Source organism: Macaca nemestrina, chromosome 5 (assembly GCF_043159975.1).
Source record: "Macaca nemestrina isolate mMacNem1 chromosome 5, mMacNem.hap1, whole genome shotgun sequence".
In the NCBI taxonomy this organism is placed as follows: domain Eukaryota; kingdom Metazoa; phylum Chordata; class Mammalia; order Primates; family Cercopithecidae; genus Macaca; species Macaca nemestrina.
The window spans coordinates 120,442,690-120,467,350 of record NC_092129.1 but is presented as its reverse complement, the minus strand read 5'-3'; the positions used below and the strand labels follow the sequence as shown (position 1 = coordinate 120,467,350).

The 24,661-nt window shown below is 33.2% G+C and overlaps 1 protein-coding gene and 1 long non-coding RNA gene across 2 annotated transcripts in view; both read right to left on the bottom strand.

Annotated features, from left to right (window-relative positions):
* Nucleotides 1–4,366, bottom strand: part of LOC105479505 (eyes shut homolog) — a 162,493-nt gene extending 158,127 nt beyond the window's left edge. Inside the window, exon 1 of the mRNA XM_071096912.1 lies at nucleotides 3,425–4,366. Coding sequence (XP_070953013.1) covers nucleotides 3,425–4,172 — 748 coding nt within the window. The 5' untranslated portion in view covers nucleotides 4,173–4,366. The remainder of the gene's footprint in view (nucleotides 1–3,424) is intronic.
* A 270-nt stretch (nucleotides 4,367–4,636) lies between these two features.
* The window catches only part of LOC139363376 (uncharacterized), a 321,840-nt gene continuing 301,815 nt past the window's right edge, over nucleotides 4,637–24,661 (bottom strand). Inside the window, exon 4 of the long non-coding RNA XR_011623635.1 lies at nucleotides 4,637–4,759. This is a non-coding gene — a long non-coding RNA (uncharacterized lncRNA). The remainder of the gene's footprint in view (nucleotides 4,760–24,661) is intronic.

Here is a 24,661-nt window from a genome sequence, read left to right as displayed (position 1 = left end):
ATTTTATTTATGTAATATTTTAAAATTTTAATTGTGTTTTCATGGTAGATAATATTAATACATAAAAGTACCAGTTTTTCAACATACACTGTTAGTATTGCAATGATAATTTACAAAGTAACACATTCAAATGTGTATTGTGTCTCAGCCTTACCCCCTAGCCAAGGGAACAATTCAAAAGGAGAAATGGCTGCCTGGATTCTCAGAATATGTGCACAAACTTGCAAATTCAACACTTCTTTGCACTTGCTGCCATAGCAAATTTTCAAAATCTCACTTACACATACTATTGTGGTCCCACTACATCAGTTAACATAGCCTTCCATAACGTACTCATTCTATGCATATTTAATCATCTTATAATACTCTTAGTAGAGGAATGCGCTTTGGAAATCCCAAGCATAGCAAGTGGACAAATGTTACAAAACAACAGCATGTAATTTGGCAATATGTTTTTTTCCTCAGTTTAATTAAGCTCTTAATTTAATTTATGAGCAGTTTTTGCCATTATCATTGATATCTTTGAAATTCCTTATATACTGACATCCCTGCCTAATGCAGAACTCTTTTTTCTTCATTTGCCTCCAAGCAACCCTAAACGTAATGAAAATATAAATAATGAAAATATAAATAAAAATCATGTTTCAAAATGTTTTCCAAACATAAAAACTAAATTAACAGTATAATGCTCAATAGGCCATGCCCTAATTAAAACTTAGTGAGTTTTATGAGCTGAATTGTGCCCACCCAACCCCACCACATTCATATGTTGAAGTCCTAACCCTCAGTATCACAGAGTATCTATATTTGAAGACAATATATTTAGAGAAGTACACAATTAAGGTTAAATAAGGTCAGTAGGATGCATCCTAATCCAACGTGACTGGTCTGCTTTCAAGAGGAGAATATTTACACACAGATACACACTGAGCAATGACAATGTAAAGACACAGGAAGAAGATAGCAGTCTGTGGCCAAATCAAATCGATCTCAGAAGAAAACATGCCTGCCAATCTTTGACTTTTGGCATCTACTACTGTGAGAAAATAAGTTAAGCCATCCAGTCTATGGTACTTTGTTATGACAGCTCTAACAAAATAATGCAGCGAGCACTCTCAATTGTTTTCACAATTCTACATAATTCATTATCTTCTTTGATTTTAAAATTGAAGTAATTATTTATAATTAAAGTGGCAAGTGGAGTATTCTTAATGTTACAAAAATAAGTAAGCATTATTTAGATATTTTATAGTGCTCAAAGTTTAATGATTTAAAGCACCTATGGCTGAAAGAAAGAAAGAAGAAAGTAAGAAAGAAAGAGAGAGATAGAGAAAGAAAGAGGAAGGAAGGAAGGAAGGAAGGAAGGAAGGAAGGAAGGAAGGAAGGAAGGAAGGAAGGAAGGAAGGAAGGAAGGAAAGGAGGGAGGGAGAGTGGGAGGAAGGAAGGGAGGGAGGGAGGGAGGGAGGGAGGGAGGGAGGGAGGGAGGAAGGAAGGAAGGAAGGAAATCTTGAGTAAGAAGCAAACCATTCTATGCAGTTATAATAAAAGCACTAAAATAATATCCCATGAACTATGAATGCATACATGCAAATTAATATTCTGACACATGGTAGAAATTTTCTGACCAAATATTCTTTAAAACTCTTTGGACGGGTGAAAATGTATGCTTTAAAGACTGTCTATTAAATTGCTTTGTCATTGACTCCAAATCAGCAGTTTGAGTGTTTTCACATTTTCTCTAGTCTGCCTTAACTTTAATCACCTGATATACCCCAGTGTAAATCAGAGGTATAACTTGCACCTTCTATCACCAATGCCAGTACAGTCAAATGATAATTTGATCCACGTTATAGAGACAATATATTCAGTGGCTATCATTGGTATTAATTTCTCTAATGATCTTGGTACTGAGGTATCAAGTTCAAAATGAGAATTTGAAAGATTGGATTAGGTGACTTTTACAGCCTACAATGGCTTAGTGAGGTCTTCCATTACATCTTTTTTTGTTGTTGTTTTATTTTATTTTATTTTATTTTTAGACGGAGTCTTGCTTCATTGCCCACGCTGGAGCGCAATGGCGCGATCTCAGCTAACTACAAACTTCACCTCCGGGTTCAAGGGATTCTTCCGCCTCAGCCTCCCGAGTAGCTGGGATTACAGGCACCCGCCATTATGCCCAGCACATTTTTGTATTTTTGTAGAGACGCAGTTTCACCATGTTGGCCAGGCTGGTCTTGAACTCCTTACCTCAAGTGATCCGCCCACCACGGCCTCCCAAAATGCTGGGATTACAAGTGTGCGCCGCCTCCCCGTCGGCCCCCATTACATCTTACCACACAGCCCCTTTGGCTCCTATGGAGTCAGCGTCAGGCACATGGGAAAAGGAATCCCCCTAAAGCCTGCCTAACACAATTACAGTTAAATCTCTGCAGGTGATCTGTTCTAGACATATCTCTGCTCTAACCTTCCTTCCTCTTATGACCAAAATACATACCAATCTGCTCTTTTCCTATACTATTATTATTAGCCGTGTCAAATACTTCTGTTTGTTAGATCATCGTGGTCTTATTTCACTTGTAACTCTCCAAGCCAGTTCTGTCAAACTCTCTAAATTCTTTCACAAGTTTCCAAGGTTTAAATGTTCCCTACATTTTTTCAATGTTTCTCCGCACTTTCCTTCTATGACCCCAGATTCTTCTAGTGTATTCTCAAGTAGAGAGAGTTTTATTCCCTTCAAATCTCACTTTAGCCTCAGGCAGCATCATTTACATTTTTTTTTAGATTGTCTTTCCTCTGGCTTAATTACTCACCAAACATCTTTTTACAACCTTTCCTGATTATTGCCTCTTATTGTGCTTATCACAACCGGTTATTAATTATAACATCTTATTTTCATCCTTGTCACTATCAGCTATAAATCAAGGTTTGGATGCCATACCAACATCCATTTAAAACATTGCTCTTGGCTCACAATTATCTGTTCCTCTCCAATTCTGCCAAGCAATTTCAATGACTTCCCTTCAACCATAGTTCCTTAACTTCCTCTACTCAGATGCATACTTCATTATCAAGTTATCACCTATCTAAATACCATGATCTTGGGAATTCATTCAGTGACTAAAAGCTTTTATATTATTCTGATAATCTTATGTTTTAATGTATGAGACATTAAGAATGGATGTTGGGAAAGATATAAATATAGATATTTCACTATTAAACATGTTTCTAAGAGCCCTCTTTCAGTTAAGCAAAAAGCTTATTTTGGAGGGTCCCTGATAGGATTTGTGTATGTCCAGAATCTATATTTAGCCAAATCTAAGGAATCTATTAAAATTTTTAAAATGCAGTTTGATTTCTGTTAAGTAACCATTTATAAATTTGTTGTGTTTATTTTAATAAAATTATATATTTTAAACAATCTTACCTGTAAATGGTGGGTGACAGACACGTTCATATCCTTGCTCATCCCAGTTTCCTCTTTTATTAATGCTACTGCCATCATTTTTACATGGTTTAAAAGAACATGCATCAAGTTCCTGGCAGTATTTTCCAGAAAATGGAGGCTGGCAATGGCAGCTATATGTCTTGCTCCAAGCTTCACTAAGACATTTACCATGACCAGAGCAAAATTCTGAACTCAGAGATTCCTGGCAGAACTGCTGTTTCACTGTCACATTTAGTCGAAGTCCCAGTGGACAAGGTGATGGACCACTTGCCATAACTGTGATAAAATAATGTGTTCCAACACTCAGCCACTTAGAATTAACAGTGTGCATTCCTTTTAGTCTGCAACCAAAAAGTAACTGATCTTCCGTTGTGGTATTTTGCACACAGCCAATGAAAGATGTTTCAGAAACATTCATCAAATTTATTTCTGGAAATTGAAGAGATGGTTCAGAAGAAATTACAAGGATATCTCCTAATTGAATTTGCAAAGGGCAAATCTGGGGAACAACTTGATTGCCTGAAGTATCTATTTTAGTGTTTACACCCAAAAACCAGCAATCTCTGTAGTAGTCCAAGCAGATGTTTTCTGTTAGTGTCCAATTTACCACATGTGATGAGGGTTGTGGATGCCATTCTTCCACCAATTCCCGTCTACATGTTTTTCCATTTATAAAAGAACTGTGAAAAACCATGAGGCTCAGAATGATGATTGATTTGTCAGTCATTTTCGGGCAACTGTATTTTACAGTTTATCGTAAAGAATTGCTGCAAAAATGGTGTTTTAAGTATTGCTGGAAATTTCCAAGCAAAGTTGTTGTTAGGGATTCCTGGGAAATGGAATTGGCTTTTTTTCTGTCCCCAAAGTAGCTTTGATGGCAATGTGCTTTGATGGAGAAACGGAGGAATTTGAATGTTGTAAATATTCCTTTAAACAGAAAAAAACATACATTGTTAGTGACGTTTTCCCTAAATTACTTAATAGTATAGAAAATGCTAGCTCTTTCTGTAGATTTAATAAGAGCCTACACTGCAAAGATGTCACCAACAGCTAGGGACCTTCTTTGGGAAAGAAGGCCAAGAAAAACATGATCAAGATATGTTGATCTGGTCAAGCTTTATGTAGTCACCTGATTTTGAAAAGTTCTGGTTTCATGACATAATTTAGTCAGCAACTTACTGCGGTCTTTTGTATTTTCTCTTTACACCAAGCTTCAATCTAATCGAAACACAGCACAGCCAAGATTTGTTTACAGATGGTTTCAATTTTCCTGGGATCTAAGCATTCCTCTTCTGATTAGTTTTCAAAAAACACCTTTAAATCATAGAAGAGTAAAAATCATTTAAATATATTTTTAATGTAATATTTTATATAAAAATAAGCCTTAAAATGCCTGATAGTGACAATCATGCTCCTTTTATCCAGAGGATGGGAGATCTCATATATATATATTTATATATATATATATATAATAATAAACCAGAGTTTATTATTGTTGTGCAAATGACTAAACCTGGAACGAGTCTTCATCAGCTTCTGTAGGAATGGTGGAAGGTGTCAGATAAAGAGGGAAAAAGAGGTCAAAAAGCAGTAATGAAAATATTATAAGTAAAACGGTAGTAACTGAAAGGAGGAGTCAGTCCATCAATTCTGTTGTTCCAGAGGGCAAGAAAACATAAAGGATTTCTGAGTTTAATATATTGACCTATTTTCTTTAAAGGTAACTACCAATTATTGAAAGTTTTCTCTGTACAAATCACTCTACTACTTGATTAACAAATGAACTGCAATCCTCGCAATAAAACTCAAATTTTGAGAAGAAAAGTAAATAAGTTCAGTGAAAAAAACGTGTTCTTTGGATGTCAGTTATGTTATTCATTCATTTAATGTCTTTAGGCAACCTGAGATTTAATTATCTCCACTTTCAAATAGGTACACTGGGGAGAAGTACAGCTAATTAACAAGGTAAGATTGAAGATTGAATGACTATGTAAACATATATGAGTCACTCAGTAAATAGTAACTTTTATTTTTGTTATTGTACAATTTCGTCCAACAGGTAAGTGGTATATGTTGTATTAAAATTCAGGTTTGTCAGATTCAAAATGTCGGCATTTTCTACTGTACCATAAAGATCAATTAAATGTTGTTAAATTATGTTATGCCATTATATAATTTATTTGTTAATTAATATCAAATCTTTATGGTAAGTCTAATATCTTAATGGGTAGTCTAGATTAGGCAGAAATCAAATTTTAATTATAAATTACCTCTTTGCAATTTCAGTTCTACATGTTAGAAATCTATGAAATATACATTCATATGTGACATATAACACAAATATGCATATAGAAAGATAAAATACAACTTCTACATGATTAAACGTTCTACATAATCACGTTAATTTCGCATATATTAATCACCTTGTTAATTTTATAGATTTAAATTATTAATCTTGCTAAAGGTTTTAAAAAATAATTCAAACAAGTATATTTGAGCTCAATCTATGTGCAAGGCAATATGCTCAGTACCAGGATTCATCAATAATCAGTTGGAATAAGGTATCAATGGAAGGAATTAAGAACTCAATGAAGGAGACAGATCATTAGACAAGCAACATCATCAAATTGCTATCAACAAAGTAGTCTAATGGTCTATGAGACATGTAGCAAGGACATTTAATCCAAGCTAGGAAACAAAATCTAGGCTAAAATGATGAAATTGAATCACCTGGGAAAATTGCCAAAGGAAAAATGTTCCAGGAGAGAGCATCTATCTAAAGATTTTGAGGCGAATGTGACACTGTATGCCTTTAAGGATGTAAGAGAAGTGGAGCTTTCTCATCAGAGGGAAAAGGAATTACAATTAAAGATAAGCACTCGATTTAGGAAGAGATTATATCAAGAAGTAGCAGCCATTCTCAGTAAAGGAGCTCATATTTTATTTGAGAGCAATGAAAAGCCTCTTGAAGATTTCATACAGGTGATTAACAAAAAAATAAAATAAATCCTCACTTAACTTTGTCCATAGGTTCTTGGAAACTGCGACTTCACGCAAAACAACATATGACAAGTCAATTTTGTTCTCTCTTCAATGTTATAATGAAAAGATAGAGGAGGAAAAGATGTTATTTGAGGATCAACGTGTTGTGTGTCGTTTTGCTTAAAGTCACAATTTTGAAGAACCTGTCAACTACATTGAGAACTCACTATAATTTAATAGTATTAGTCTAGTTTCAAGGTGAGGAACATATTGGTGAGTGCAATTAAAAGAATTGAGACACTTGTGGAGGAGACAACAACATTAAAGTAATTGAAAGCAGCTTAGTTACTTCCTAGATACAATGGGGGTACAGGCATTGGGTAAATACAGCCATTCCAAATGAGAGAAATTTGCCAAAACAAAGGGGCTACAGATCCCATACAAGTCTGAAATCCAGTAGGGGAGATGCCCCTTCACCCCCTGCTTATGGCTGCGCTGGCCTCGGGCAGATCCCTTGAGCCAAGAGATCTAAATAGCAGTTATATCGCAACTCTCAAATAGTTTTAAGTATTAAAATATCAGTATCAAAGGGAAGAGGTGTGCGGAAGGAAAGGAAATAAAGAGAATAGTCTCCCGGCTATCTCCATTAACTCTGTGAAACAATAATGAAGACTGATTAGTACAGAGGCAATACAAATATAACACTGGTGGGAGTCCACAAATATTGAAATTGTAGAATTACTACATCTCCAAGGCTATTGACCTAAAGAAAGAGAAGAAAATCCAGGAAGACCAGTTGGAGCAATAAGACTGCAAGGAAGAGGGGAGAAGTCTGATTCACTTAAGCATACACTCAATTTAAGGTTTGTCTGAGTGATTTTCTAGCAGAAATGTTCAGAAATCACAAGAGAGAAAGTGAAGTTTTAGAGAAAGATACAAATCACTAGGCAATACTGAAATACTTTTGTACCTGTAAATCACAAATTTACAGTAGTAGCAACCTGCACAGGTGTATTATTTTCCCAGTAGCTTAGTTGAAAAGGATACACTAAAGATTAAATAGCAAATGAGTTAAACACAGTCACAAATTTATTTCCACATGTAAATGCGAGGAAACAAACTACATTTGCATTGAAGCAAAATTAGGCCTGTGTGACATTTTTAGACTGACTGCAGATGTGAGCTCGCATTATTGTAGGGCTAATCCCATGCTTCTTAGAGCACGCTGGGTCTCTAATTATTGTGCATTTATGTTTTCAAAGAGAAAGTGGCTTGATACATTGCATTTCCGCCTGGTAAAAATTTAAATAAATGAAAATAGCAGCAAAGGAAAAAAAAAAACACTAACAGAAAAACATTTGTGAAGTCACTGTATATCTATACATGCTGAATACAAAATGCTTTGGATTTTATTGGGAACTAGAGTAATATAAACATTATAAATTTGAAAAATGTGATGTAATTTTGACCCAAAAGGTATGATGTTATGTGTCTCAGCTTTTCATTTACAAAGACATTCTTCAAACCCTGTCAAAATGGCAAGCCAAATGGTATTCTCCTCAATTCTAAACACACATATTGATTATAATATATTTAAGAGTTAAAATGAGGAAGTAATTTTATCCCAGGTGATATTACCATTAATATCTTATAAATTCTTGAGCCAAGAAGTCCAGAAACCCAGAACTATGATGAAGACATTGACAGCATTGCACATAATTACAACCATAACATCACTTGACAGGTTACATTACCAGAAAAATATTTCACAGGAAAATATGTGTAATTTCAGATGAATATGAACTGTATCACTTTTATAGTACCTTTGTAGTTAGGTTATTCTAACAAATAAAGCCCAACTTAAATTCAGTAGTTAAGAAAACATGAACAATATTTCTTCCTTTCACAAATAGCTGTCATCTTAAATGACATCTTTCAAAAAATAAGGAAATAGGTTTAAACAAATAAATTTTTATATAAGCCAAAAAATAATTTGAATAGAACATGCTCCTTATAATAGTTGGCATATAACAGACATTCAATTAAAGATAGCTGAGTAAATATTGGAGATGACAGATGTAATTTATTTTTATTTGCATTCAACAGACAATATTATAAACTATGGAAGCCTTTAATAAGCTTGTAGTTGATTCTACATACCTGATATTTTTCATGTTTCACTTCTTTAAGGACTATGACCTCCACAATAAGCAGCTTTTTATTTGTATGAATTATACATTGTACTTTCAAAACATATACAATGAGGAAAATTAGAAGAGATAAAATTAACAGATACAAAAGTTGTCATAATTTATGCCTGTTCTCTAGAAAGTAAATAACAAATTTTACCTACCACAGATTGGACTAAAATTATAGGAGGGGAGTGAAAATGTGTGTTTCAGAAATGCTAATATAGCTACCAGCAGTATGAATGATGAACATTTTAGCAAGGAGACTAGAAAAGGGAAAAAATGGTAAATTTTAAAATAAAACTGAGATAGAGTAATGGAGAAGAGACAGCTGATTTATTCATTATTTTTGAAGGGAGTAGTGACTGACTTTATCGATTATGCACCTACTATGTGGGAGACACCAATCCTTCTTTAGTCCACTGTCTTGGTTATGACAATGATCCTGTGAGGTAAATAGTCACAGCCCCATTTTAAAAATGAGAAAACTTAAGTCACCATAGTGTCTGAAGAAATAAAAATAAAAAGAGTAAAAAATAAAAAATAATAAAAAGAGAAAAGTGAAGCACAGAAAGACTAAGGACTTGCCCAAGCTCACACAATCAATAAGCAGTGGTGTGTAGATTGACCTGACTCTAAAACACATGTTCTCAGTCACATTTACCGTCTCATACACAAATGCGCACACCCAGTTTAGTTTCTGAGGCAAAGGACGCAGCTAATTTAGGAGAAAGAATATTCACAACATGATTGCCAATAAGGCATAATAAGGCGTAGCATTAAACAAAGTGGCTCAGGCAAAAGACGACTGAGAATCCTGAGGAACAATAATATTCAAGAGAGAAGTGAAGGAAGGTATCTCAAATTATCCTTGGATTTTGTTAAGAAAGACAAAGAGAAAGGTTTTCAGAATTTTTAGAGTTGGCACTTTTATAAATTATGAAGTGAGTTTTGTATATTTGATGATCATAATGGTGGTAAACTCAGTAACTGGTCAGTTGATGCTATAAGAGCAGGTAGATTTGAGTGGTATGGTGGGATTAAGGGAGAGAAAAATCAAATTTAGAAAAATATTTGAAAAAATTGTGTGTGGAAGAAGAGAATTAAGTAAACAAGTTGCCAAAATAGAGTTAAAATCTCATTTACTACATCAACTTCTTCATAAAGCGGTGTTTAAACTCAAATCTCTAGGTTGAGCACCACTCTACAAGAGCCTTCACATTATAGTATCCTTTTTGAAGAAGAAATAATAGGCAGAAATGTACCTTCATCAGTTCCCTCTTATTTCTGTCTCCCAGGTTTATATTATCCTAAATGGAATAAACAGTCAGGAATGAAGTGATTGTAGGGAATGTGCAGGGGACAGTGATGTCAGGAGTTACAAAGAGCCACAAGACTGTGAGTGTCACAGATGAGCTAAGGAATGAAGTGCATTGTGGATGACGCCTGGGGCGGGGGGAAGGTCAGAACTTTCTGTTTGCTCATTACTCAGCTACTTACAAATGTATAATTTTAAAATGCTTTTCAACATGCTTAAATGTTTAGAGACTAAATTTAATATGTCATTATTTTTTTAAATATTTTCCTTTTTAATTCACATGCTCTATGAGTAGGCCTCAGAAATTTTAAATAGCTGTATTAAAGAGTACTTATTAGAAACAGAGTTTGTCTTCTGTGAAGTGAAATTGGTTTTGTGTAAGTAATCTAGAATAGAAAATAATTGATAATAGTATCAGTATATCTGTGAATGTCCATGCATACATGTGCGTTTGTGTGTATGTGGGAGAAGGGAGATGTATGCAGCCTCATCTCAATCTGAGTCATCACAGCATATTGATATTGTTAGTTATTTCTCTTTTGTAGATGATTAAAATGAGAATTTAAATGATTGCATCGAGGTTTCATTATTCAACTCTTTTAAGATCATATTTCTTATCTCTTAACAGAGATAATTTTTTTCTAGAATATTTTCATTTTAATGAGGAAAAACTACATTTAAGAAAAACATCTAAATTATAGTTACCATAATCCAGTTGGTCTACAGTATATGGATTAAAAGTGGTAAAGAAATGGAAAGAAACATCAATATATTGTAATTGGAGTGAAGAATGAATGATGCTTAGTAACTCACTGATTCACAGAGTATAAATGATTTACCATTCAAGATATCATTTCAATTGCAATTATAAATTTTGTATTAACTTTTCTTTAGTTTGTGGTTAAATTTCAATCAAAATATATTTCCATATGTGACATTATAAAAAGCATATAGATTATTTTTGACATATTAAAATATGCTGCAAGAAATTAATTTTTTTTTTTGAAACGCTTTAAGCTTACCTTAAAAAATATTATCTAGACAACTTTGCCATTAACTAGAGGGTGAAAATACTATCATTAAACAGAAATGGATGAGATAATAGCATCATACCTTTACCAATATTTGCTTTTAACAAACAGAGCTGGTTTTATAAAATAAAATGTTAAATAAATTAAGCCTTATTTTGTACTTCCTTTTCCTTTCTCCACATATGGTCTTATAGATTATTGATTTTTTAAAAAATTAAGTATAACTTCTTTTCCATTGTCTATATGTTTTAGCTTTCATAAAAAAAAAAAAGGTTATTTGTTTAAACATTGACCTTTCGTTGAAATTCAGATAGCTTAAGCATGTACAAAGTCAAAGGCTATATGTGACTTATAGACAAAAATGTTTTGCTTCCATGTTTTGACAATTATGAATAAAGTTGCTATAAAGAGCATAAGGATGTCTTACAAAACTAAACATACTCTTACCATGTGATCCAATAATCATACTCAAATCACACAAATCATACTTTTGGTATTAACTCAAAGAAGTTGAAAAATTACATCCCAGAAAATACTGCACAGGGATCTTTATCATATTAACTTTTGAATGCATATTTTAAAAAAGTAGAGTTTTAAATTTACAAAGTTATTAGGAAGAGAGTGCTGAATGTTCTCATGTGTACCATATTGTCCAGTTTCTATGATTTTTTAATGTTTCATATTAGTATAATACATTTGTCATAATTAATGAGTTAATAGTATATTAACTAACTAATTAATTTTACTTAATGTCAATGCTTTCTTCAGACTTTTTCAGTTTTTACATTATGTCCCCTTTTCTTTTTTAGGATCTTATTCAGGCTACTACATTGCATATAGTAGTCATATCTTCTTAGGTTCTTCCTGGTTGTTACTTGCCTTGTTTTGATGACCTTGACATTTTTTAGGACTATTGGTTAAGTATTTGTAGAGGAACACCCTGCAATTATGATTCATCTGATTTCTTTTCCATTGTTGTATAAAAGTAGTGCGTATTGGGGAGAAAGACCACAGAAGTAAAATCTTCTTTAAAAAGTGAAGCAGTAAAGTGTCATTTTCATCACATCATATGGAATATAAGTAGTCACCATTCATGTTAACCTTGATCACCTGTCTTGAGGTAGTATTTGTCAAGTTTCACTATCACCCTTTTAACCCTGCCTCCATTGTCATACGAATGCTTTGGAATGTAATAAACTATACTTAGTTTTGGAAGAAACTATTAAACTGTCTTCCAAAGTGGTGGTACCATGATTTTTTAAAATTTTTACCAGCAATTAATCAAGAGTTATCATTACTTTGCATCTTTGCCAGCAGTAGTAGTGTGAGTTCTTTGGATTTTAGCCATTTAAATAGGTATTTACTGATATCTCATTGTTGCTTGCTTAAATTTCTAATGACAAATGATGCTGAACACATTTTTATATGCTTATTTACCATCTATATATTTTGGGGGTTGAATTGTCTATTCAGATCTTATGCACACTTAATTAGTTCTTTGTTTTTATTATTATTATTGAGTTTTAAGAATCCTTTTACATTTGGATAAAAATCCTTTATCAGGTAAGTGTTTTGCCAATATTTCTCCAAGTAGTTATTTTTATTATCTTAACAATGTCACTTCAAGGCAGATTTTAATTTTAATAAAGTCCAAATTTCCATTTTCTGTCATGGAATTATGCTTACAGTGTTGTATCAAAAAATGTATTGCCAAGCCCAGGGTCATCTACATTTTATATTTATTTTATGTTTATATTTATTATATATTATATATTATTTTATATTTATATTATGTTTTCTCCTAGAAATTTTGTAGTTAAGTGTTTTGCATTTAGGTATGTAATTAATTTTGATCTATTTTTTGTGGAGAGTATAAGTTGTAAATTCAATGCCTATGTTCATTTTATTTTCATATGAATATCAAATTCTTCCAAAACCAATTAATAAGAAGACTATACTTTTGGCTTTGAACTGCATTTGATTGTTCATCACATATTAGTTGATTACATTTGTGTGGTCCTATGTTTGAACTCTCTATTCTGTTCCATTGATATACATGCTTGTTCTTTTGTCGATATCAGGCTACCTTATTATTGTTGCTTAATGGTTATATGTTGAAATGAGGCAGAGTGTATTCTCCAACCTTATTTTCTTCAGTATCGTGGTGGTTTATTCTAGTCTTTTGCCTTGCATAAAAACTCTATAACCAGGGTGTCAATATTGGCAAAATAGCTTGATATAATTTTGATTGGGATTGTACTGAATCTATGGATCACACAGGTAAGAAGTGAAATCTTAATTATATTGAGGCTCCCAGTTAATGAACATGGAATCTCTTTCCATTTATTTATAATATTTATTTAGATTTTTATCTGAGTTTAGTTTTCCATGTATAGGTCGGTACATAATTTTATAGGTATATACCCAATTATTTATTTATTTTGGGTACTATTACAAATGGTATTATTTTTCATTTAAATATTAATTGTTCATTGCTATTACATGGGAAAGCAGTTGACTTTTGTATACAGTATTAAATTTTATCCTGGACACATGCTATACTGACTTATTTAAGGCATTGTTTAATATTTGGGAATAGAGACCATTTTATCTCTTTCTTATTAGTCTGCATACATTTTCTTGCTTTTGTTTTCTAATTGTGCTAGCGAGAATTTCCTACTGTTGAATAGGAGTGATGAGAGGACACTCTTGCCCTGTTCTAGACCTTTGGAGGAACTTATCCATTTTTCTACACTAATTAGCATAACTGTAGGATTTTACTGATATTCTTTACTAAATTGATGCTTTTCTTCTCTATTTTTTGGCTTTCTGAGAGTTTTCATCCAGATTAGTTGTTAAATTTTGTAAAATATTTTTTTCTGTATCAGTTTATATAATTATAAAATACTTTTCCTTTAGAGAATTGATATGGTAGATTACAATAATTAATTTTAAAATGGAGAGCTAACTTTGCACTGTGGTATAAATACTGTTTTTCATTATTTATTATTCCTTTTACTTATTGTTAGATTCAAGTTTAAATATTTGTTGAGAATGTTGTGTCTATGTTCATGAGAATTATTAGTCTGTAGTTTTCCTTTATTTTAATATATTTGTCTACTTTTGGAATTAGGGTAATGCTAGCCACAAGAAATGACTTAGGAAGTGTTCCAGCTGCTTCTATTTTACTGGAAGGGGTTATGAAGAATTGGTATCATTTCTTTCTTTCATACTTGGTAGAATTTACCAGGGAATTATTCTGAGAGAGGTGATTTATTTTATGGAAGAGCATTAGTTATTCATTCAATTTCCTAAATACATGTAGGCCTATTGAGATGATCTTTTTGTCCGCAAGTATTGATAGTTTGTGTTATTCAAGAAATTGGTCTATTTTATCAACATTTTCAAATATTGAGACAGAAAGTTGTTTTTAGTATCCTTTTATATGTCCTCTTAATGCCCATAGGAACAATAATGGAAATTCCTGTTTGATTTATTATATTAATAACTTATGTCCCCTCTCTCTTTTTTCCCTTGATTAGCCTGACTAGAGTCTTTATAAATTTTATTAATATTTTCAAATAATAACTTTTGTTTTTGTTTATTTTCTTTATTGGTTTTCTATTTTTAATCTTACTGAGGTCTGTTCTAATTTTAATTATTTCTCTTCTTTTGCTTAGTTTGACTGAAGTTACTGTTATTTCTCTAACTCTTTAAAGTGGAAGCTTAAGTGATTGATTATAGATTTTATTTTCTAATATATGCATTTAATGTTATACATTTGTCTCTGTGCACTGCTTTTTCTGGATCTAAATGGTTTGACCAGTTACAGCTTCATTTTCATTTAGTTCAAAATACTTTTTTAAGTTTCTCTTCAGACTTCTCTAACCAATGTGCTATTCAAAAGTACACTGTTAAATTTCAAATAATTTGACATTTCTTCAAGTATCATTCTTTTACTGAATTCTACTTTTATTCCACTGTGGCATGGGGATATATGTTTTATGATTTCATTTTGTCTTCATGTGTTCAGGTGTGTTTTATGGTCTGGAATGTGGTCTGTCTTGTTAAATGTTCCACACAGTCTCAAAAGAATTCGTCCTACTGTTGGGTAGAGGATTCTATAAATGCCAATTATATCAAACTGTTTTATACTGCTGATTGGTCAATCATATCTTTATGAGGTTTCTGCCTGCTTGGCTTATCAGTTACAAATAGGGGTATTTAATGTATCCAACTATAATGGTGGGTTTTCTCTTATTCCTTTCTGTTTTATCACTTGTCTAATATATTTTGGCATGATGTTGCTAGGTACATGCACATTTAGGATTGTTATGTCTGCTTGCGGAATTGATTCCCTGAAGTCTGCTTTATCTGAAATTACTTGAGCTACTGCAGATTTCTTTTGCTTAGTGGGAGCGTAATATATCTTTTTGCAACTCTTTTAACCTACCTGAGTCTTTATATTTAAAGTGTTTCTTGTAAATAGATTATAGGCGGGTCTTGTTTGCTTATTTGTTTTTCTCCAATCTGAGAAGTACTTTTTTTTTTCCTAACTGTATTTCATTGATTTCCATATTCCTCTTTTTCTATGTGCTCTGGTTTTAGTTGGGTACTTTACATGATTATTTTTATCTTCTCTCTTAGAGAATCAATTATACTTCTTTTAATGATTGTATTGATTGTCCTGAAGTTTACAACTTTCTTTCTTTCTCTTTCTCTTTTCTTCCTTCATTTCTGTCTTTCTTTCTTTCTCTTTCTTTCTTTCTTTCTTTCTTTCTTTCTTTCTTTCTTTCTTTCTTTCTTTCTTTCTTTCTTTCTTTCTTTCTTTCTTTCTTTCCTTCCTTCCTTCCTTCTTTCTTTCTCTTTCTTTCTTTCTTTCTTTCTTTCTTTCTTTCTTTCTTTCTTTCTTTCTTTCTTTCTTTCTTTCTTTCTTTCTTTCTTTCTTTCTCTTTCGTTCCTTCTTTCTTTCTTCTTTCCCTTCCTTCCTTCCTTCCTTCCTTCCTTCCTTCCTTCCTTCCTTCCTTCCTTCCTTCCTTCCTTCCTTCCCTCCCTCCCTCCCTCCCTCCCTCCCTCCCTCCCTCCCTCCCTCCCTCCCTCCCTCCTTTCTTTCTTTCTTTCTTTCTTTCTTTCTTTCTTTCTTTCTTTCTTTCTTTCTTTCTTTCTTTCTTTCTTTCTTTCTTTCTTTCTTTCTTTCTTTCTTCCTTTCTTCCTTTCTTTCTTTCATCTGTCTTTCTTTCTTTTTTTTTTTTTTTTTTTTTTGGCAGTGTCTTGCTGTTGCCCAGGCTAAAGTTCAGTGGCTTGGTCATAGCTCACTGTAACCTTGATCTCCTGGACTCAAGCAATTCTCTGCCTCAGCCTCCCGAGTAGCAGGGTCTACCACCACAGGTCACCAGACTAGAGTATGATTTTTTTTTTCTTTTTTTAGACAAAATCTTGTTATGTTGCCCAGGTATTGAACTACTGGCTTCAAGTGATTCTCTTACCTTGCCTTCACAAAGTGCTGGGATTACAGGCATGAGCCATCACATCCAGCCACAATATCCTTTTTTAACTAATGTAATTTGATTTTTAAATAACAGTATCCTGCTTCATGTGTAGCACCTGTACCTTGTAACAGAGTATTCCTAATTTATCCCTCCTGATCTTTCTGACATGACTGATATTTCACCTATCCATACCCTACAATCACCCAATATATGGTTATCATTGTTACTTTCAAGTTATTTCTATAACTGTTAATAATAAGGAAAATAAGGCATTTTATTTTACCTTTATTTATTCCTTCTCTGACTGTTGTGTTCCTTTCCTCATGTAGATCTGAGTTTCTGGCCTATATTATTTCACTCTCCTTTTTTTTCAATATCGCTTGCATGACCTGTTTGCCTACATTAAAATCTCTCAGATTTTGTTAGTCTGAGAAAGTCTTTACTTCTTCACTTTTAAAGTATCATTTTACTAGGTATAGAATTCTAGGTTAGTTTTTTTTTTTTTTTTTTTTCTCTTGAAAGGTATATCATTGTACTCTTCTCATTTGTATAGTTTCTGATAAGAGGTGGGCTGTAATTCTGACCCTTGTTTCTGTATAGAAAAAGTGTTTTTTATCCCTCTGGCTTTATTTAAGATTTTTCCTTTGTCTTTCATTTTCTGCAGTTTGAATATGACATGCCTAGAGAAATTTTTTGTTTGTTTGTTCTGTTTTTATCTTTATAATTTATTTTGCTTAGTGTTCTCTCAACTTCCAGGACATGAGAATCATCTGTCACTCATTTTGGAAAGTTTTCAGCAATTATTTTTTCAAATATTTTTTCAACTCTGTTCTCTTTCTTCTCCTTCTAATATTATAATAACACATATTACACTTTTTGAAATTGTCCCACAGTACTTAGATATTCTGCTGTGATTTTATTTTATTTTATTTTTCTTCTTTGAGTTTTAGTTTGGGAAATTTCTGTTAATATATTTTCAAGCCCACTGATCTTTCCTTAGTGTTCCACCTATGTCCATTCTCTAATGAACCGATCAATGACATTTATTTCTATTATTTTTTTTTAAATTTCTAGCATTTTATTTCAGTTCTTTCTTAGAGTCTCCATCTCCCTGTTTACTTTACTCATTTGTTCTTGCATTCTGTCATCCTTTTTTTATTAGATATCTTAACATATTTTTCAGTTATTTTAAATTATCTAGATGGTAATTACAACATCCTTGTGATGTATGAATTTGGTTCTGATGATTACTTGGTCTCTTCAGCTTATTATTTTTTTCCTTTAGGTATGCCTTGCAAATTTTTGTTGAAATTCAAGCATACTGTATCGGGTAATAGGAACTGATATGAATAGGCCTCTAAAGTGAGGATCTCTGTTAATGTCACTGGGCATTGGCTTTATTTAGAGTTTGCTGTACCTAAAGGTGTCTAAGACTTGATTTCAAATTCCTTTAGTGTCTGGTTTTGTTGTCCCTTTTGCTTTGGACTTTCCTAAGTACTCCTCTACAGAGAATGTCTATGATTTGCAGCTTTCAACTATTGTCTTTTATAGTACTGACACTCTGTGGGTTTGATGGTAATGTATAAGAGAGGGAAATGATATAATTTATGATCTATGGTCTATGATCCTCCAATTAAATATCAGTCTTTTATTGGGTCTGTGTCTCTAGCCTGTAGCCTTAAGAAATGTTTCTTCTTATATGAATTTCCCATTTTAATTGAGATAGGAAATATACAGGGGGCTGGAGTATGACAAATGCCCTTGCTCACAATCCTGGCATGACTCTGGCCAAACTCTCCCCACTGGAGAATAGGCCTTTGTTACAAAGAAGGTCTGGGTTTGGCCGGGCATGGTGCCTCACGCCTGTAATCCCAGCACTTTGGGAGGCCCAGGTGGCTGGATAACCAGATCAGGCGATCGAGACCATCCTGGCTAACACGGTGAAAACCCGTCTCTACTAAAAATACAAAAAAAAAAAAAAAAAATAGCTAGGCGTGGTGGCGGTCGCCTGTAGTCCCAGCTACTCGGGAGGCTGAGGAAGGAGAATGGCCTGAACCTGGGAGGCGGAGCTTGCAGTGAGCCGAGATCACGCCACTGCACTCCAGCCTGGGCAACAGAGAGCGACTCTGTCTCAAAAAAAAAAAAAAAAAAAAAAAATATATATATATATATATATATTTGGGTTCATTTATTTATTTTTATTTATTTATTTATTTATTTATTTATTTATTTATTTATTTATTTTGAGACAGAGTCTCGCTCTGTCGCCCAGGCTGGAGTGCAGTGGCGCAATCTCGGCTCACTGCAAGCTCCGCCTCCCGGGTTCACACCATTCTCCTGCCTCAGCCTCCTGAGTAGCTGGGACTACAGGCGCCCGCCACCGCGCCCGGCTAATTTTTTGTATTTTTAGTAGAGACGGGGTTTCACCGTGGTCTCGATCTCCTGACCTTGTTATCCACCCGCCTCGGCCTCCCAAAGTGCTGGGATTACAGGCGTGAGCCACCGCGCCCGGCATGGGTTCATTTAAAAGGTTAATTCTTCCTCTCCCCACTCCCTGTATCCTACAGAATCATTCTCAGATCTTTACAGTAAGAACTTGGAGAAAAATCCTGGAGGAAAAGCCTCTGAAAGTGTGGGGACCTACCTACCTGAAAGTGTGGGGACCTACCTAAGACTGTAGTGTAGCCCCGGGGGGAGATTCTCCCTCACACTAATCCACATTTGGTCTTCAGCAATACATTTAAGAACTTAAAGTAAAATTAAAAAAAAAAAAAAAAAAAAAAAAAAAAGAAGTTACCTTGATGAATAGCAAGCTTCTCATTTATTGAGGTCTCAGTAGTGTATTACAAATTCACTGGGAAGAGAATTTTAGTTAAATATGTGCATTAAAATACTTTTGTTAAGAAGACCAAAAAAATCTACACAAAATGTATTTTGTTAGATGACTCAGGACCCAGAGGTATCCAATGAGTAAATTGGTGATGAAGATAAACATAGCATAAGAGGAGTAACATACTATAAACAAAAAGCAAATACATCTTCCTTTCATTGATTGGATGAGAGAAGAATGCCAGAAAGGAAGCAGAGCCTCTGCAGGAGCTACAGGCTGACAGCTCATAACAGATTCTCCTTAGAGAATTTAAGATAGTTGGTGTGGAATTCTAGAAAATTTAACGGTTGGTGTTGAATTCTAGCTTTTCTCTAAGATTTTTTCATCGTAAATGGTTTATATTACACATTTCCATCAGTAGTTTTTGAGGGTTCCAGTTACTCTATATCATCTCCAATACTTGTTATGGGTGGTCTTTTTAACTTTTGCTAAACTAAAAAAATTTTATTGTGGTTTAATTTAATTATCAATTTTGTCAAGAATCTTTTTAACCCTTGTTTGCCACTTTTATATCTTCTTTGGTAAAATAACTATTCAAACATATTGCCTACTGTTATTTGGGTTTTTTGTTTTTTTGTTATTGAGTGCTTGGAGTGCTTTACACCTTCTAGATGAAAACTCTATGCTATACATATGATTTGCAAATATTTTCTAACAATCTATGGATTAAAATTTCATTTTCTGATGAGTAACTCTTAAAGAAGAGAAGATTTTCATTTGATAATGTCCAATTAATAATTTTTCTCAGTGCTTTCAAACTTGAATGTACACCTCCTGTCAATACGGTGAAATACAGCAAGTAATTCCTTTCTGCTTACTTATTTGTTTCCCCCCTGTAGACTCCCACCTTGAAATGCTGCAATGTGAAGTGATTTCTTTCTAGATGGTAACCCAGCTGTACTTCTGAAACCTCCTATAAACATCATTCTGCCTATTACTATTGCCTCACTTCTCTGTTGGATACTTGTCTCCTGGACCACACATATTATTGTTATAATCTCTCATTTTGCTGGAGAACATTTTCCAATAGGTCTCTCAGCAAGGGGAAATGTGATATACATTTTTAAAACTTCAAATATCTCAAAAATACCATTTGATTCACACTTTTGATTAATATTTTTTGACTGAAGTTTGAGTGCTGGGTTGAAGATCATTTTCCTGTAGGAAAGGTATTTCTTCATCTCTTCCAGTTTTTTTGATGTAAAAGTCCATTGTTATTCTTACTTCAAATCCTTTGATTATGACCTTATTTTTGGTATGTTTTTGTCTCAAAAATCCTTATCTCTATTGTTAAAAGATTTTCAGTGATTAAGACTTGGAGTGTGTCAGTTTTCATTCATTTAGATGTATCAAAACAAGGTGTGTGTGTATGTTGTTACTGTTAATTTAGAAACTTGTTATTTAATTCTAAAATAGTATTACTCAAGGCATTTATTTCATTCAATGGTTTCTTATTCCATTGGTAAATATGGTGCAACATTTGATGATGCACATAATATTCTCTATCTGCCTCTTGCTCTTTTTGAGGCTGAACTTCAAAAGCATTCTTTGTACTTACAACATTTTAAGGCGAGTGTTAATTTGTGAAGAATTTGTGAATAGGAGATACTTTCTCACTAATTCCTTAAGGATATATTTGTTTTTAAGTTTCACCTACAGAGATTCCAATTCCATTCTCACAGTCATGCAATAAAATTGGCAAACAGTAACTAGACTATTTCTTTTATCTTATTGCAATAAGAATACATTATACATGACATTACTTAAAAGAGCTGTACGAAAATAGCACACCTGCTTCTTTTCCCACTAATGGTATATGTTTTTTATCTACTAGGGAGAAATTATTATTTAAAGATTATGTAAATAATTCTGTTTTAAAACAGATAAAATTATTAATTAAAACTATTAACTTCTTAATGTTAATGCATTGTGTGTGTGGTGTGTGAGAGAAAGAGAGAGAGAGAGAGACAGAGAGAGACAGAGAGAGAAAAGAGAGTTAGACAGATGGAATTGTGGCATGTATTCAGAATATTTTTACAAGATGAAAGTCTGTCAGAACTCCTAAAGTATAGAAATCAGACTTAAATACTCACCTATCTAGGACCTAAGATTAACAATGTAACCTTCTCTTTGCTTGCTTCATCTCCCATCTACATGCTTCTGCATATGCTTTATCACACAGTCTTATAAGCAAACTGCTTATAATATGATGTGTATTGTGGAATCCACCTGCTCTAACCTAGATTAGGTATTTTTTCAATTGTTGTTTTAATCTTCCCAGGTAGGTACTATTTTTTCCAATTTATAGATTAGCAAAAATGGTGTCAAAAAGATCTAATAACTCAGGACAGGCATGGTGACTCCTGCCTATAATCTCAACATTTTGGTAGGCTGAGACAGGGGATCACTTGACGTCAGAAGTTCAAGACCAGCCTGGTCAACATGGCAAAAGGCCATCTCTACTAAAAATACACAAAGTAGCAGGGTATGACGGCACACACTCCTGTAATCTCAGCTACTTGAGAGGCTGAGGCAAGAGTATCACTTGAACCTGGGAGGTGGAGGTTGTAGTGAGCCGAGATCATGCCATTGCACTCCAGCTTAAGTGATGCAGCAAGACTCTTGTTTAAAAAAAAATAAAATAAAATAAAATAACTCATCTAAAATCATATAACTTGTATACGATAAATTGAAATTGAGGATTCAAAACGTAGTGTCTAACTCTATATGTTGATCACTTTCAGGTTACCATTCCTGTGAAATTTTTCCCTAACTTTCTGACACACTTAGACATTACTACCTTACAGATACTCTTAATATAATAATTACATTGTAAAGTAATTTTAATTATAAAAGTGCTTCTTCAATATACTAAAACTCTTTTGGGAAATATTATATATGTAATCCACATCCCCTAGGCACATATTAAGACTGAAAAATATTTATAGAATAGCTAAATAAAGGAAGAAAATGAATGGAAAAGAAAGGAAGGAAGGAAAGAAATAAGAAAGGTGTAAAGCATAAGGATGATGAAACCATTAAAAGAGAACAGGTATAATAATTCTGGCACATAGCAGGTTCTCAGTTAATTTTTGTATAATGTGACAAATTGGTTCCCTGCCCATGTATATAAATAAACCTTTTATTTATATACTTGCATGTTCTATATGTGAAAGCCAATATTTATCATGCAAATCTGTTTACTTCTAAGCATTTAGGCCCATGGCTAGACAAAGACCACTGCTAATCCTCATAGCTATTTAGGTACGTTTAATTATGATAGGTTTAAAGTCCCTACAAATGTGAGTTTAATAATCAAAGGAGAAATTATGACATGTCAACAACTTTCAGAAGTCTTATTTAGAATTAGGACTGATAATACATCATAGAAGCATGAATGGTAGTTTATGTTTCAGGAGAAAATACAGGGAAATGGACAAATAGAATTTTCAGTACAGAGTGAGAACATTTCTTAAAGACATCAGGACAAGAGTTAGCATTTTATTAAGGGCTTAATCTGCATCAGGCCCTATGCTACGTGTCTGGTGTGTGTTTTATTCTTTTAATCTAAAATCTTTGAAATTAGTACAAATATTATTTACATCCATTTTACATAAGGATGTACAAAGACACAAGGATGCCTGGTATTACTAACTCCTCTTTTCTCAAAAATTCTCTCAAATATCCTCAAAAAATTTTTCTCAGAGAAAATACAATGCAAAAGAAAGAAGAGTTTATGAGAAAACAAACTAGATTTTATTCTAGTTTCTTTTTTTTTTTTTTTTTTTTTTTTTGAGACGGAGTCTCGCTCTGTCGCCCAGGCTGGAGTCAGTGGCCAGATCTCAGCTCACTGCAAGCTCCGCCTCCCGGGTTCCCGCCATTCTCCTGCCTCAGCCTCCCGAGTAGCTGGGACCACAGGCGCCGCCACCTCGCCCGGCTAATTTTTTGTGTTTTTAGTAGAGACGGGGTTTCGCCGTGTTAGCCAGGATGGTCTCAATCTCCTGACCTTGTGATCCGCCCGTCTCGGCCTCCCAAAGTGCTGGGATTCCAGACTTGAGCCACCGCGCCCGGCCTATTCTAGTTTCTGACACTTACTAGTGAAAGAACACAATCTCTCACTGGGAAAAAAGAGTTTAAAGTTAACACTCACACATTTTTTGACTATAACACCGTATGATGTTATTTTTTCTTGTAAAATGATAATAAAAGATAGTATGTGGAAAATAGCTCTATTATTTATGGTGCTCTCAATGTCTATTACATTAATTTATTTATTTACCCATTTGCAAATAATTCTTAGCCTCAGTTTCCTTAGCTATGACATGATACTAATGAAAAATACTTGCTCTTGGAACATAGAAATTGGATTTAAACCAAAGGAGCTGTGGAAGTTGGAAGTGCTATATATCTAATATGTTTATATATCTTTATATAATATGTTTATATATCTATATATCTAAACTATATCATATTATTTTATTTTCCGTTATAAACCTAGGAGATCTTTTATAACTCATATTTTAATGGCTTATTTTCTATCCCATTTTTTTAAATAAAAATAATTGTCTGTAACAAAAGTATTTCGGAATTTGTGTTTTTTCAAAAAATAAAAATAAAAACAAAAGCCCAAACCTTAAACCAGTTTCTTTGTTAAAATCTCTAACAAAGAATTCATCTGCCTTTACACCCATGCTAATAAAACTATAGTTGAAGCAATATATAAAGTTAGGTTAAGGATAAATAAACTATTTAAAAATGATGCTGTAGTTACATCCTCATGAGGTCTACGATTGGGCAGGTCATTTGGAACTTTTTATCAACTTATTTGTGCTAAATAAAACTAATGTTTTTAAAGTAAAAGAACTTAAACAAACTTTACGTTTGGAAATTAATGTTTAAAAATAGTGGTATGAAATTACAGTTTAATTTTTTCAACCAATTAAAGGTAAGTACAGGCATATATAACACCAATGATAGATTATTACCATTGTTGTGAATTATAGATATTAATCATTAAAGGGAATAAAAATTTCAAGAATATACAAGTTTAAATATGTAAGTTTGAAGTAGGATAGTGAACATTCAATTCTAAACATGTTCTATCTGTAAGAGTTTCCAGTGATTTAGAAGTGGTTCCTGCAGTCAACAATCTTGATGTTTAGATAGAAAAAAATAAATAAATAAACAAAAAGCTAAGGATAATAATAATAATTAATGACATGATTCTTAATAGGCATACTTTCTTTAACATGCTTAACATATATACATTATCTAACTCTCACAACAGCTTTAAGAGGTAACAGTATTACCTCTATTT